Below are 16,270 nucleotides of genomic sequence, written 5' to 3'. Positions count from 1 at the left end.
ACAAAATAATAGGAAGAATGAAAAATGGTGATGCAGGTTTACGAATGTCAGGCCTCACGCTTGCATAGCGAGGAACATCCCCAACCTGGCATTTTGTTTTCGATGGTTTTATTTAACAATTGCTTGCGAGAAAAAAGAAAAAAAGAAATACAAAACTTTCCGTTGCCTGGGTTTAAACCTTGAATGATAAACGTTGATTTAACTTTTGCTACAACAGATGCTTTGTGACAACTTGAGGTGTTAATTGTATAAAAATGTTTATAATGCTTTTGCTGCAAATGCCTTGAGACAACTTTACAAAAAAAAAAAAAAATTGCGTTTGACATTGAAGTGGATGTTGTTCCCCTATTTCACAGAAGAATTATAGAGAGAGCATAAGAGACCTTGGAAAACAAGATACTTGAAAACATTAACAGAAATAAAAGGAAAAATGAAAAACGGAGATGCAGGTTATTGAACCCCGTACTTCTCACGTGCGCAGCGAGGTACATCCCCAACTTGGCATTTTATTTTCAATGGTTTTAATTAACTATTCCATGTGACAAATGAGGAAAAAAAAGGTTCTTCTGTTGCCGGGGTTTGAATCCAGAATCATAAATTTTGATTTAACCATTGCTACAACAGATGCTTTGCGAGAACTTGATGATTTAAATGTATATAAATGTTTACAAATGATTGGCTTGGAAATGCCTTGAGACCCCTATACATTAAAAGAAAAGCTCTCCCCTCAATTGCAAGTGACGTATAAAGGACTGTTGTTGGCCTATTTAACGGAAGAGGTAATGAGAGAGAGAGAGAGAGTTACCACAAAAAAGTGAGAGAAAGAGAGAGAGAGAGAGAGAGAGAGAGAGAGAGAGAGAGAGAGATATCAGGAGATGACTTAGAAACTGAGATAAACGAAAAACAGCGAATCCACGACATGTCATTGAAGAACCAAAATAATAGGAAAAATGAAAAATGGTGATGCAGGTTTACTAATCTCGGGCTTCCCACTTTCATATCGAGCAACATCCCCAACCTGGCATTTTGTTTTCAATGGTTTTATTTTACTATTGCTTGCAAGAAAAAAGAAATACAAAACTTTCTGCTGCTTGCGTTCAAACCTGGAATCATAAACGTTGATTTAACCTTTGCTGCAGCGGATGCTTTGTGACAACTTGAGGAGTTAATTGTATAAAAATGTTTATAATGCTTTTGCTGCAAATGCCTTGAGGTAACTTTACAAAAAAAGAAAAAATTGCATTTGGCTTCTAAGTGGATGTTGTTCCCCTATTTCACGTAAGAATTATAGAGAGAGCCTGAGAGAACTTGGAAAATAAGATACCTAAAAAGAGCAGATGAACAACAAGTAGTTTAAGAACAAAAATAAAAGGAAAAATGAAAAATGGAGATGCGGGTTATCGAAACCTGTACTTCTCGCATGCGCACCGAGGTACATCCCCAACTTGGCATTTTACTTTCAATGGTTTTAATTAACTATTCCTTGTGATAAATGATGAAAAAAAAAAGTTCTCCCGCTGCCCGGATATGAAGCCAGAATCAGAAACTTTGATTTAACCATTGCTACAACGGATGTTTTGTGAGAACTTGATGATTTAACTGTATATAAATGTTTACCAATGATTGGCTTGCAAATCCCCTGAGACCCCTATACATAAAAAGAAAATTCCACCCCTCAATTGCCAGTCACATATAAGGGGCTGTTGTAGACCGATTTAACGGAAGAGTAAATGAGAGAGATTTACCTCAAAAAATGTGAGAGAGAGAGAGAGAGAGAGAGAGAGAGAGAGAGAGAGAAATCAGGAGATGACATAGAAACTGAGACAAACGAAAGCCAGCGGATGAACGAGATGTCAATTTAGAACAAAAATAATAGGAAGAATGAAACTGCTTATGCAGGTTATCAAATCTTGGTCCTCCCGCTTGCATAGCGAGCAACATCCCCAACCTGGCATTGTGTTTTCAATGGTTTTATTTAACTATTGCTTGTGATAAAAAAGAAAAAAGAAAGACAAAACTTTCCACTGTCGACGTTTGAACCCGAAATCATAAATGCTGATTTAACCATTGCTACAGTGGATGCTTTATGACAACTTGAGGATTTAATTGTATAAAAATGTTTATAAATGCTTGACTTTCAAATGTCTCGAGACAATATTACAAAAAAAAAAATTATTTGACATTTAAGGGGTTGTTCTTCATCTATTTCCCTGAAGAATTATAGAGAGAGCAGGAGAGAACTTGGAAAATGAGATACCTGAAAACAGCAGATTAACAACAAGCCGTTTAAGAAGAAAAATAAAAGGAAAAATAAAAAATGGAAATGCAAGTTATCGAACCCTGTACATCTCGCGTGCGTAGAGAGCAACATAGCAAACTTGGCATTTTGTTTTCAATGGTTTTATTTAACTATTCCTTGTGACAAATGAGGAAAAAAAAAAGTTCTTCCGCTGCCAGGGTTCGAACCCGGAATCATAAACTTTGATTTAACCATTGCTACAACGGATGCTTTGTGAGAACTTGTTGATTTAAGTGTATATAAACGTTTACAAATGATTGGCTTGCAAATGCCCCGAGACCCCTATACATTAAAAGAAAAACCCTCCCCTCAATTGCAAGTGACATATAAGGCGTTGTTGTAGACCTATTTAACTGAAGAGTTAATGAGAGAGAGTTGCCTAAAAAAAGTGAGAGAGAGAGAGAGAGAGAGAGAGAGAGAGAGAGATCTGGAGATGACTTAGAAACTGAGACAAACAAAAAACGGCAGACAGACGACTAGTCCTTTGCACGATGTTTTGTGTTTAAGGTCGCGTAAACATACTTTGCGTGACGAAATTTGCTGCGTCGAGCAAGATTCTGTCGGGCAAACATGTTTTTCTACTAATGAATACTCGAGTTTGTCGAGTTTCAAGTTTGGCCGGTTGTGTCGAGCTATTTTCCAACTATTTCCCGTCAGTTTTAGGACCTTTAAGAGGTAAGGATTTGTTCCCCTTGTTGAGAGCTTCAAATCTATATAAAATTTGTGAAGTTTGGTATTGAAACGAAGTAGAAATTCAAGTTTTAAATTTTTCCAGAAACGGCGACGCAGCGGCGACCGGCACCGGATTTCATCAGTGTAAATTTAACGGTATATGCTACTATTTAACAAAATATTCTCTAACGGCATTAAAGGTTCCATCAGTGTGCCATGGACGTGTCTGCGTGTGGTCGGCGCGTGTGGCCGTGCCTTGGCCGGCGCATAAGAGCGCGTGGGACCTTAGAAAATTATTCTAAAAATTTGGGGATGCTCGTGGTGTTGAGCATGGCACGATGGTTTATTCAAACACCCCAATTGAGCAAAGTATGAGAAATTATTACACAGTTTTGGTTATGTACTTAAAATTAACGTTAAAATAGTGGTTTCACATATAGGTATGACGTTTTCGGAGGACGAGCACAACCAAGCGAGACTTGGGGGTTATGATCCAGCTGCATACCGGTGAGTGGGCTTTTGGTTTTCTATATATACGTATATATATATATATATATATATATATATATATATATATATATATATATATATATATATATGCTTTGCGTTTTCCCAGAATTTTTTTTTAAATGGATTTACGATTTTAAATGCCATGTCAATTGCATTATGCTTTAGAGTAAGCATTAGTATAGATAAGCATATTGTTGCTTGATGCTGCGGACGCCCAGGTAAGCTTCATGTGAGTATATATCAATGATAATGGATGCATTGTTTGTGGTTATACATAGATGTATTTAGAGCTCATTATCCTGCACCCCGGTGCTAGTGCTCCCGCCGGTGGCCAGGGCACAATCCTTCACGTAATGTTCACCTCCCACACTGCACGCTCACCTTGGATCCAAATTTGGTGCACATCCTTGTCGTACAGACCACATTAGGTAGTTCCGACTCGTAGGTGACTCGCGATTATTCGCACAGCTTTCACGTGATCGTAGCACTTGAGCGTACTTATTTACACCCAGCCCTGTCGTACATACCACAATAGGTGGTTCCGACTCGTGTGCAGGCATACCTGATGAGCTATAGGTTCAGCCGTACATGTCACATTAGGTGACTCCGACTGACATCATTTTACATTGATTTATTTCACCTGGCTTACTTATTTCCATGCTGAGACACTTGACATGGCATATATATATATATATATATTTGATTTTCACTACTCTCGAGCGTGATCTTTATATACATATGTATTATTATTTTCTGGGAAACTATACAGGTTTTACAGTGAGGGGTTATTACTTTTGAAAAGAGAAATGGTTTTGCAAAGCTTTGTTTTTGCTCACTCATGTTTTCTGTTTTTGCACCCCTCCAAGTTCTAGTTAGAAGTTCGTGTTGGTGGCTCACGATGACTCTACAGCGGTTCTGACAGACATCCATCAATGTAGGGTTTTCTTTCATATCCTGTATAATTAGTATTTAGCCTGCTAGACTGCACTTTGGTACCTACGCTCTAATTATGTGTATCTACACTCTAACACTTTCACTCGTACTTATATACTAGTCTAGTGTAAGTTAGTTTGATTTTTTATTTACCCATATTATCTTATCACCTTTACTTCCACACATCGCACATGGCTACGTCACCCTCACGTGACGGCCAGCATGCCTCAATTTAGGTCGAGGTGTGTCAAAAATCATCAAAATCAGAGTTAAAACTACTGTTAAATGGTGATTTTTAGTTTATAACCATCGAAAAGGCTTGTCCCGTTACATAATCTCTGAATGTTTGTTTTTTGCAATTTTTGGCGTATGCAATCTCGAAGCATATACAAACAAGTTTGATGGTTGGATAGTTAAAACTAGTTTCATACAATGCGTTTCCCATCAAAACAATAGATTCACTAACACTTTGAGTTTATTTATACTTTCATTAAGTATAACATAAGATTTTGTGGTATCCACTTGTGTAAATATTTTAAATTGGCGATCGAATTAGTTCATTGTATTCATATAGGATCTAGGAGTGTAGCTGTAAAAAATCATCAAAATCAGAGTTAAAACTACTGTTAAATCGTGCTTTTTCGTTTATAACCGTCGAAAAGTTTTATCCCGTTACTTGATCTCTGCATGTTTGTTTGATTTTTGGCGTATGCAAGCTCGAAGCATATACAAATAGGTTTGACGGTTGGATCGTTGAAACTAGTTTCGCACAATGCGTTGATTTATGAGGGTTTCTAATTTTCGAATCAAGTCCCAAAAGTTTCTGATTTTCGATGGGTTTTTGTTATTTAGGGTTTAGGGTCAAATTGCATGTTGATTTATGAGTACTTTGTCAAAATCTCCAGATAAAATTGGATGTTGGTTCTGATTTGATAGGATTTCAGATTTGTGAGGATTTGAGGTTATGTGGGTTTCGAATTAGGGTGGGTGCAGCCGTGTTGGTTTCAGAGACCGGTGATTGTTAGGGGGCATGCATGCCAGCTAGAATGTCTTGCTGTACAAGATTCATTTCAGCCCAACTTGAGACATTTGAATTTGTGTGATGATTTGGTGGCTAATTAAAAGTATTATACATAGTTTAATGCTAATGATTGGTTCAAGTTTGTCCTAACACGTATACGTGCGGGTTGTCTACAAGCTCCAAGGTGGACCTCGGTTCTGGTCCCTGGTTTTCTTTACCAGATTGGCTGAAAGGACCAGGGGAGAACACATATTCTAAAACAATGGCGAGGATTTGGTGACTTCTTATTATTTTTTTGACAATGTTAATAGATGATTATATTACTTTTAATGCAAGTTGTGCGGGTAGCGGGGAGCAGAACATAATCCATTTGTGTATATGTATTGATATTTTTTTTCTAATGAATGCCCTTGTTTTTAGGGAGACCTTGGAAATGTCAAACCCGCCATGTTGCTACCTACAGGTGAAGCTATCTTGTTCTGTTATTTGTATATTTGGATTTGGTGTTGCATCGCATGGTTGAATAGACTGATCCCCAAGGAAAGAGAAAGAGATGAAAATAACACTTGCTACAACAGTAAAATGGCTAAAAATTAATGCTAACAATTCAGAATTGGAAATGGAAAAGCAAATTCAACTTCAAGAAGAACGTCCTGATGGGTGTGGTGGGGTTGGGTTTGGTTTGTACGACCGGCTTACATTTTCTGTTGAATTATGTGTGACAGTGATCAAAGTAAGATGTAGCCATTTCCTTGACATCTTCTTGTTGTTGTTCCAAGTTCTATTTTTCTCTTTTTTCCAAGTGAACAGAAACAAAATGATATATAGGAAAAGATAAATACATTGAGAAGGTAGTGATCAACTGACCATGATATGACTATTTCTACTGCTCTATCTCTCACTAAATATGGGTTTTGCTGCAGCGACGTTTGCAATCTGAAGAGGCTTTGGAGAGCACGGAGACTATGAAATGGATAGCATTTGCAGCTATTTTTGATTTGATCTGCCCCCTCTTAGGAAGAGGCTTTCTGCTTCTTAAGCATTTGGGGATTTCAGTGGCGGGAACATCAGACATCTTACTATTCATTTTGGAAGCTAAGGAAAATTGCAATATTTTTCTCTAGAAGATTTTTTGTTTGATGGACGTCGATACAGTGGCATTGGCCGGTGTTTATATAGCAACCCCAGCTCATTATATGATCCCAAGAATGGGGATCGATTGACCCGGGAAGGTCAGAGAAAGCTAGAAACAAGCTTTCAACGACTGAAGTTTGTTAGGGGGCATGACAGCAAGATTGTTTGGCTGTGCCAAGATTCCTTTCAGCCCAACTTGAGGTAATTTGAATTTGTTTGTTGGCTGACTGCGATTGATTATGAATATTATCATCGATAGTCTAAGCGCCTCTTAACGTGAAGACGCGAACACGTGTGGGTTTCGAATTTGGGTGGGTGCAGCCGTGTTGGTTCCCAAAGTAGTATACAGTTGCAACATGGTGTGCTATGGTGTTAGTTTGATACACTTAAATCTGATAATAGTAATGTTGAGCGCTCTGGAGCAGCTCAAGGGTTGAGCGAGGTCAGTTTTACTCTTTAAAATAAGAATTTTTTTTTTTTTTTTTTGTCTGAGCACTTTTAAACTTCTATTGCATCTCATATTAATTATTAATTTTTTAAACTGAAATTGAATTGCATGCTTGAAAAGCTGGGAACATGGTCATATCTGGTAACTTAAATGTATTTTTTGTATATTGAAAATAAGAGTTTTCTTTTGCATTACTTGGTAACTTAAATATACATTGATTTCCTTTCACTCCATTCCCACTAAGTTTAGATCAGCTTTCATTGATAATGTTAATAATTACAAGCCAATTATTTATGCTGTGAATTATAATGTCATAAGTTTTTAGACCATTTATTTCATCCATCGTATGCTTTTTTTATCGGTCAATTAAATGATTCTCGACCCATTTTACTTTCAAGGTATTTAGTGAAATATGGTATTTTAGATGGTAAGTACAGTTTGTGCTGTAAAATATGGTATCATGTATCACTATAGGACTTTGGTGCACTATTTAAACTTAATGGGAGCTTCTACTCTTACAGGTCTTGCTGATGAAAATGAGTCTGTACGTGAGGCAGCTCTAGGTGCAGGGCATATTCTGGTTGAGCATTACGCAACAATGTAAGCACTGCCCTGGTTGATCATTGTGATGTCTCTCGAATGAATTGTTTGTTGGAGCCGGCGCCTTCTGATCACTCTTCCTCGTCCTCCAGAGCACATTAGGGCCCAAGATGAGAAGATGAGTGTGATAGTACAGGCCTTAGCGATGTCCGGCCTCCAAATCCTAATGCCAGCATCTGATCTTACTCCACCTTCGACTTCCAAGCCACTTCGCCCAGCCAATACCCAATAGCATGATGTACTGAACCTAGAAGACTTGTAGTTTTTTCTTTTTTGTTCGGACATCTTGTATGTACATTTTCATATATTTTATAATTAAATAATTTTTATTGGTTTATTAATTATTGTTTAGAATTTAATTACAATATTTATTAAAAATTAAATTAAAAAAATTTTGCAAAAAAAAAAAAGGGTTTGCGCGACGTAGGTCAATTATTCATCGCACAAACCCTACTGTCATTGCCTTGGCGCGACAGTGGATGTGACAGCCCGTCCCTGATTTTAAGAGTTTCTAAAGTTTTAATAAAGGATTTTACAAAAAAAAAAGCCCTTTGAGGCACACGCATTGGTCGAGGTTAATCGTTGTGTCGTGCCATCTAAGATTTGTTTTCTTGGCATATCCTCGTAGTACTCGTCGCTACAGACACGTGGGCGCAAGCGGTTCGTGATTTGGAGTTATATCGAAGAAGATATTAACGTTTAAAGTTTGAGACATTTTAGTAATTCAATTATTTGTGGTAGAATTTCAGTTTTAAGAAGGGGAATTAAAGGTTGGGCGCTGCCCAGTTAGAGAGGGGAGAGAGGTGGACTGCCCTATCAGAAATAAAAGAAAGAAGAAGGGGGATTGGCTGCCCAACCAAGGAAGGAGGAGATGGACCAATCGGAACAGTGAGAGAAGGGAAGGACCAATCAGAATCAACGAAAGGAGGAAAGAAGGGAGAAGGAAAAGGAGGGGATCGGCCGGACCCAATTCGACCCGCGCGCGACCCATCGGATTTTCTACACATTTCCGTCGAAATTCCACCATTTTTCCTGCGAATTTCTTCAAGAAATCACTTGGAAACTTCTCCATGACCTCTCCTCTATCCATTCCATCTCAAATTTGGAGACATTTGGCCTTGAAAATGGAGAAAACCGCAAGAAGGGGTGCGGCGACTTTGGCTTCGAATCACCCAATCCCGAAGCAAATTCTTTCAATTTCCACCACCCATAGCTTCCTCTTGAGGCCTAGAACAAAGCCCAAGCATTGATTGGGACGACGGAGTTTATTTGAAGACGAATTGGAACTCACCCAATTCTAGGGTTCCACACGGATTTTGGTGAAATTGAAGTGTTTCCAGGCCAAATTGGCCTTGGCCTCAGGTATAAAGTTTGCTCTACTCATTGAGATCTTCAATTCTGTATTTTTTGAGAATTTTTTGAAATAGTTGGATTTTCCGGCGAGCCGGGGTGGCCAACCGCCACCCGCTACGGCCCGTGCGGCCCGTGTGGCGGCGCATGGCCAGTGGCCCGCCAATTTCATTCTTAGCATGTGTTTAATGCTCTAGGTTCAGTTTTGATAATTGATGGACGTAAATTGAGTAATTGAACCTAAGTTCGTTACGATTCGTGGTTAGGTGAAAATGTGAATTTACGATCCGACCGTTGGATCGTCACCAAACTTTGATACATCGTAGTATGTAATATTTGAGGATTATAGGAACTTACAGATCGGGAATCCGATTTACGGATCTTCTGGAATTTGAGTTGTAAGTTCATAAAATAGAATGTTAACCGTCACTTGGTTTTGGAAATTGACGGAGATCAGACCGTTGGTTGGTAATGAAATTTTAGGATGTTGTCCTAGAGGTATATTTTGGACCTCTGGAGTTATGGATTGGAAATCTGAGTTGCAGATCTTTCGGATTGAACTGCGTAGTGACGTGTTTTATATAAGTTATATTCTATCGATATGATTTCTGAGGTTGGATTTGATTATTGTTCTAGGCGCCGATCGTGATGACGCCTTGATGTATTGTGCTAGGGAGTTGTAGGGCGAACTCCAGGTGAGTGGGCAGTATTTTCTGTATTTACCTATATACTATTGATTTTTCCCAGAAATTGAATTTAAATGAAAGTATGATTTAAAATGCTATGCGTGCACATTATGAAATATATGAATTGATAATTGATGTATATATATGTGTGAATTGGTGCTGTGGACGCACAGGTGAGTATCAGGTGAGTTTATATGGTTTATACGAATTAATGATGATGTGATTTGTGTTGAGAGCTCATAACATGCACCCCTGGTGTTAGTGTGATAGGATTAAAAGCACACCACAAAGTAGCACACAAATGTCATATTTATTTTCCTTATTAACACTAAGATTTGTCAATTGTAGCATATGAAAATAAGGGTCTTTCCCGCAGAAGATTGTTTTATCTAACTACCTAAAATGTCACAAAAACTGGGTTGCTGTCCCTACTGACCAGCCACCGAAAAATAATTATTAGACTGACTTATACATATCTAAAGTCTACGAAATTTTATATGTAGATACTAGACACACAAAGCTACACTCACACAAATGTTGGGATTTTTGGAGTTGATTTGATATTTAAATTAAATCGAACAAAAACAGGATAGAAACAAATTTTAAGTAGTTCACAAATTAAGAAAAACGAGTTAGGGGTATTGCTATCCACCACCAAATAATCATGCAAACATGTTATGTTTCATTCAAATTTCTTTTATTTCCGGATGAAGATGCTCAAGTTGGCTCAATGTTAGAACACAACCTATTACTCTTTCTTATGTAGTATGTTAAGAGAATGACGTTTTCAACTTAACTTAGTCCCTAGCATGCAATCTAGAATGGCGTGTTCATATATTTAACAAGTAGGAATCATTAAGAACGAAAAGAGTTTGAGTCATCACAAGGCATCGTAAGTACTGGCGTTGTCTTACTTATCCTAGAAATTAGTTCACATGTTAATCGCAATTAACAAGTACTACTCTAGAACATATGTAGGTCCTCATTCAACAAGGGCAGGCACACACATATTCATAGCATTAGAATCCTAGATATGCTTACTACGTATGCATCCATAGAAAACAAATAAAGAATTCATCAATGAGACAAGTAATGAACCAATTTTCATCCATTCATAAAAGTAATTCAACGAAATGTCATAACAAAATTGCAATCATATTCGAGGCTTCAAAACAGCCCCTAACTACTAAAAATTTAGTTACACACAATCCTTAAGTTAAAACAAAAGATAGACATGAGTTTGAGAAGATAGAACCGAAAGAAATCGACCGAGGCTTCCTCCCCCCTTACTTCCTTCCCCAATGATGCTTTTAAACCCATTCTTGCTGCATCATTTTCTTCTCCTTAACTCACCCACTAATAGCCATTTAGTGATGACAATAAGTGAGAGGAAATGTGGTAAAACAATTGTAACACTTTAGGTAGCCTTTATGCCAATTACTCTCTCTTAATCCTCATTTTTAATTCCATTTCATCTGATATTTGAAGAGGTGTCAGCTGATTTGTTCTTGGCTGCATCAGTTTTGGCTGCTAGTTTTATTGGATTTATTGCCTTCAATGCAGTTACAAACTGCTCAGCGTCTTGGAAACCTTTCAGTGTTAAAACAGCCATAACTTCTTCTAGAAAAATGATATTAACAATCCGCGAAATGTTATAGAAAATAGACATCCGTAGCTTTCCAAGTATATAAGGATCATTCTCTAATTCATTCTGAACGGTTCGCAACTTGCTTCCAAAGTCAGCTGATCTGCACAGGCAGTTTTGACGAATTTGTTACTAAAAATCCTACTTGTGCTATTTTTCTTTTATTTGCTTGACAAATCCCACAAAACACAAAAACAAAGTAAATAGCTCAAAAATATAAGGAACTAACTAAGAAAAGACAAGTGAATTTGATGTAAAATATATATAAATATGAGCTTATCATAGTGCTTATAGTATTCACCGCACCACACTCTCACCTTGGATCCAAGTAGGTGCATGTCGTACAGACCATGAGAGGGTTCCGACATGCTAGTCGTACAGATCACTAGAGGTGGTTCCGACTAGTAGGTGACCTTAGATTATGCGCGCAGATGATTGATGAGAGAAGCACCAGAGCGTATTATTTCACCATTCTTGTCGTACAGACTACTTCAGGTAGTTCCGACTTATGTGCAGTGTAGTGCCGTACAGGTTACAGTTGGTGACTCCGGCAGTGCCGTACAGGTCACCGTGGTGACTCCGACTGGATTAGATATTGAGCTATAGAATTAACCGTACAGGACCAACTGCAGGGTCTCCGGTTGATTCCTTATTTCACCCGTTATATTGATGCATCTTTATTATGTTTTGATGCATTGCATGGCATATTTTCTTGAAAAGTGTTAAAGACTTGAGATTTGAGTTTGAGATTATATATGGTATATATATGTTAATTTCTGGGAAAGTATACAGGTTTTACAGCGAGAGGTTAGAAATGTGTTAATTGAAATGTTTTCGAAAAATTTTGTTTTACTGACCCACTCAACTTTGTTTTGCGTCCCTCCAGGTTCTAGATAGCAGAGCTTTGGTGGCCACGAGGAATCCAACGGTGTTCTGACAGAATTCACAAAAGTAGGACTCACCCTCGGGTGTTTCATCTTAGTAATTGTATTTTTTTTAAAGCTTCCGAACTGTGTAAATGGTTACGTCACTCTCACGTGACGGCCAGCATGCCCTCCTTCGGGACGGGGTGTGTCAGTGGATGCGCGATGAAGGTTCGTTGGGCTAATTTTTGCGCGACCTGTTTTTTACTTTGCTCGACGAAGGACCTGCGTCACGCAAAGTCTTTTTTGTACTAGTGATATATGATTTCACATTTTTCAGACTTCTACATTAATAATTATGAATTTTATTTATTTTGAACTCCCTTAAAAATACTATTCATGAGGGTTTGTATGGTTTTAAAAATACGATATACCCATACTCAAAGCGTAGCATCAATCACGAGCCTTTGCATATTTTTTCACATTTTTTCACACTTTTTCACACTTGTAAATTAATTATTATAATTTTTTTAGTGTGTTTAGTATTTTTAAATTACTTGATATTTTTATTTTGAATGTGTTTTATAATTTTTTAATCTCACTCTTGCCTATAGTATACTACTATAAAAATAAATAACTAAATAAAACTTAAACTTATTAAATTTATATAGAATAATAATACAATAATACATATTTAATATACAAGATATACATGTAAACTATGGTTACTGTATTTTATAGTAAGATTTTTAGTAGTTTAAAAAAATTAAAATCATCAAAATAACTTTTTTCCTAACGTATTGAAACGGATTACCCACGTGTCACCTTCATGCAAACCTGTTATGGACACATTATTAACGGGTTCTTATCATGTGACCCGATTAGTTATCGTGTTAAACCGAAACCCGCAATTTTTCGTGTTATTTACGTGTTGTGTTAACATGTCGTGTAAGAAATTGCCAGGTATACTATTGGCCAAGGTTTATGATGAAATTTTTTTAAGATATTAAATAAGAAATAATATCTTGAGATAATAGAGTAAATATTCCTAATTGATTTAAATAGGGATTACTTACTTGAATGGAGTCAATCTTTAATTGGGAATGTATTAAAGATAGGATTTGAGTATTATTCCTTATCTTTAATGCTTTGACTTTTCCTTGCCAATGGCAGGTGAGTTTTGGGCAGTCGTTAGACCTGGCAGTTTCTGACACGACACGAAAATAATGGGTTTCGGGTCAACACGATAACTTATCGGGTTATTATTGGGTGACCCATTAAGAACCCGTTAATAACGGGTTCTTAACGGGTATACACGTGGGAAACACGTGGGTAACCCGTTTCGACCCGTTAAGAAAAAAAATTATTTTGATAATTTTAAAGTTTAATTACTAAAAGATTTATTATAAAATACAATAGCCATATTAATATATACAATATATTCTATATTAAATATATAGTTTTGTATTATTATTCTATATAAGTTTAAAAAAAAAAGTTTTAGTCATTATTTATTTTTATTATGAGGGTTCCTTATTATCATTACTAGGATAAATTTTACTTAACATGTTGTTGTCCAAAATTAAAATAAACTAATATAATATGTGTATAGGCAAGAACTAAGAAGACATACATACAAGTATGAAAAATGTGAAAGAATATATAAACATTGGTGATTCATCATTATTCCTCTACGAGTAGATAATGGTTATATTTACATTATTGTTTAGATTTTTAAAATCCTCCAAACCTTCATGAATAATGTTTTTTATTTGAGGGCAAAATTAATAAAATTAATAATAATTATTGTAGAAGTGTAAAAAATGTAAAAAAAAAATATACAATCACTTATAGTGACAAACTTCACAACTTTCATGAAGGGGTCAGCTTCGAAATCCAACACTATAATTCATAAACCTTAAATTTATATTTAACCGTCAATTGCCATTTACACTTTATTCTTCTTACTGAATTTCATTTTTTAAATTTTCTTTTTTGATAACATGATCATCTGGCAGATGTAAGAAGATGAATGGTTCAGATCTTTGATATCACGTTTTGATATTTACAGTTAACTGAAATATGAGTCGATGTCATATAGTTTGTAGAAACTTAATAAACATTAAGCAATATTTTCACTAATCGTAAAACTCTGAATATAATATCAATGATCCAAACTGTTCATCTTCATGCATCCTCTAATAGATCAAGTTTTCAAAAAAACAAAATCTGAAAAAACAAAATTTAATGAGAACAATGAAGTGTAAATGTAAACAACAATCAATGGTTAAATTTTGATCTATGATTTATATGATTATAGTGGCAAATTTCGAAGTTAAGCTCTTTATGAAAGTTGTAAAACTTGTCATTACGAGTATTTATATATTTTTTCTACATATTTTTACACTTCTACATTAATTAAAAAATTATTAAAGACTTTAGGTAAGTGAAAATATACTTAAAAGAAAATTGCGTTTTTATGTTTTGGATGTGACAATATGGTATGTATATACTTATTCAGTATTACGTTTTTCATTTGATTATTTATTGGTTTAAAATATATTTTCTTTAACGGGTAACGGGTTGGGTCATATTACCTGTTAATACTATCGGGTCGATTTCCGGTCGGATCATTTTACCCGTTTATTTTAACAGGTGTTACACGACACGACCCATTAAGATATCGGGTATGACACGAAAACGACACGAACACAGAAAAAACGACACGAATGTCAGGTCTAGCAGTCATATTCAACTGCATGTACATTCAGGGGTGTGAGCTGCGCGTGGGAGTATTTGAGGAGCCTTCTCATTTAATGAGTGCAATCTTGTCTTTCTTGAGCAAAAGTCCACGTGTCGCCTCTAGAATTTTTGGGATTATTCTAGGCTCCACATGTATGATTCTTAGCAAATATTTGAGGTGTATGATTCTCAGAGAGGGTTTTACTCCTAAGTCAATTTAATTTATAAAATTAAAAATGAGTACTATAAGATTTGAAGATGTGGGATGTATAGAAAATATGGGATGTAAGTGCTGTGGAAAATATAAGATGTATGTTGATAATGTGGAGTCTAAGGGTATTATGAAGAAGTATGTGAGGTGTATTAAAATAATTTTTAATTAAAAAAAATAAATGTGGGGGTGTATTAAGTTTGTGGAGTTTATTCAACAATATATAGGGTGCTAATATAATAAGCCTAAAATCTATCATTTGACAAGAAAAAGGTAACTTCTCATTTTGGATAGTTGTATAAAATTAAATGAAAATTTATATTTATAATTAATCAAAGAAAGTAACTAGCGTTTTATAATGGTAATAAATCCATCTATGATAGCTAATTGGCATGAAATGTTACCATAGATATTATGCGGCATCCATACCACCATACAAAAAAGGTTAACTTCTTGGATTCTCAATTAAATCAGGATCTCTAGCTTCTATTTCCTATTAATTTTTTTTGGAAAAATACTCCTTAACTAATCATGATAATCTCCTCACAGAAGGTAAAGCCTAAGATTTTTTTCTTCGTTATAAATAGCTAAAGACCAAGCATTAGAATCACACAAGACCTGAAGATATTGGATTTCATGACAATGGCTACTCTATCTGGAGCTTTTTCCACCGTCCTTGTCTTGCTTCTTATATTCGCTGTAGGTATACTTTGTTTTATTCTCTTTTTCCTTGAAGTAATTGCTTTATTCATAATTTACACTAATATTTTGTTTTAATCTATGATGATGGTAAATGGTTTCATTAGGGACACTCATGCCCATGGTGAAAGGTGACGTTTGCACCGAAGATATGGGTGCATGCGATCCTGACTGCAGTTCAAGGTGCACATCTGCACATCCTGGGGCTAAGGCCGGTTGTGATTTGAACAACAACAACCCGGTTTGCAGATGCTTCTACGACTGTGGACCTCCATCGCCGCCGCCATACTCGAAAAAGTGCAAAATCAGCTTGGGAATATGGGGTGAGAACTGCTCAGAGAGTGATTGTAACTCACAGTGTGCTTCCAAATATCCTGGACCTCAAGAAGGAAGTGGATACTGTTATAGCGTTGGAGCTCCTTTCTATACTTCTTGTTTTTGTGAGTACAAGTGTTGA

The 16,270-nt window shown here is 36.2% G+C and overlaps 1 protein-coding gene and 2 long non-coding RNA genes across 3 annotated transcripts; all 3 read left to right on the top strand.

Moving 5' to 3' along the window:
- Positions 1-6,358: 6,358 nt before the first annotated feature.
- Positions 6,359-7,954, top strand: LOC114820228 (uncharacterized). Its single transcript, XR_003767703.2, has 2 exons — positions 6,359-6,770; positions 7,539-7,954. It is a non-coding gene; the product is annotated as an uncharacterized lncRNA (long non-coding RNA).
- Positions 7,955-8,842: 888 nt separating this feature from the next.
- Positions 8,843-12,308, top strand: LOC139190034 (uncharacterized). The gene is made up of 3 exons (XR_011574006.1): positions 8,843-8,979; positions 9,604-9,662; positions 12,185-12,308. It is a non-coding gene; the product is annotated as an uncharacterized lncRNA (long non-coding RNA).
- A 3,448-nt stretch (positions 12,309-15,756) lies between these two features.
- Positions 15,757-16,270, top strand: LOC103449650 (defensin-like protein 182). The gene is made up of 2 exons (XM_008388980.3): positions 15,757-15,817; positions 15,921-16,270. The coding sequence occupies exons 1-2, from the start codon at positions 15,757-15,759 to the stop codon at positions 16,268-16,270; spliced, it is 411 nt and encodes a 136-aa protein (XP_008387202.3).

This window comes from Malus domestica, chromosome 12 (genome assembly GCF_042453785.1).
Source record: "Malus domestica chromosome 12, GDT2T_hap1".
In the NCBI taxonomy this organism is placed as follows: Eukaryota; Viridiplantae; Streptophyta; class Magnoliopsida; order Rosales; family Rosaceae; genus Malus; species Malus domestica.
Note: the sequence above shows the minus strand (reverse complement) of the source record. Positions and strands in the feature narration are given on the sequence as shown.

Excerpts from the sequence above, each read along its gene's own strand:
- LOC103449650 (XM_008388980.3), top strand. The coding sequence starts at position 15,757 with ATGGCTACTCTATCTGGAGCTTTTTCCACCGTCCTTGTCTTGCTTCTT. Across the intron at positions 15,818-15,920 it reads GCTTCTTATATTCGCTGTAG|GGACACTCATGCCCATGGTG; the intron begins GTATACTTTGTT and ends TGGTTTCATTAG.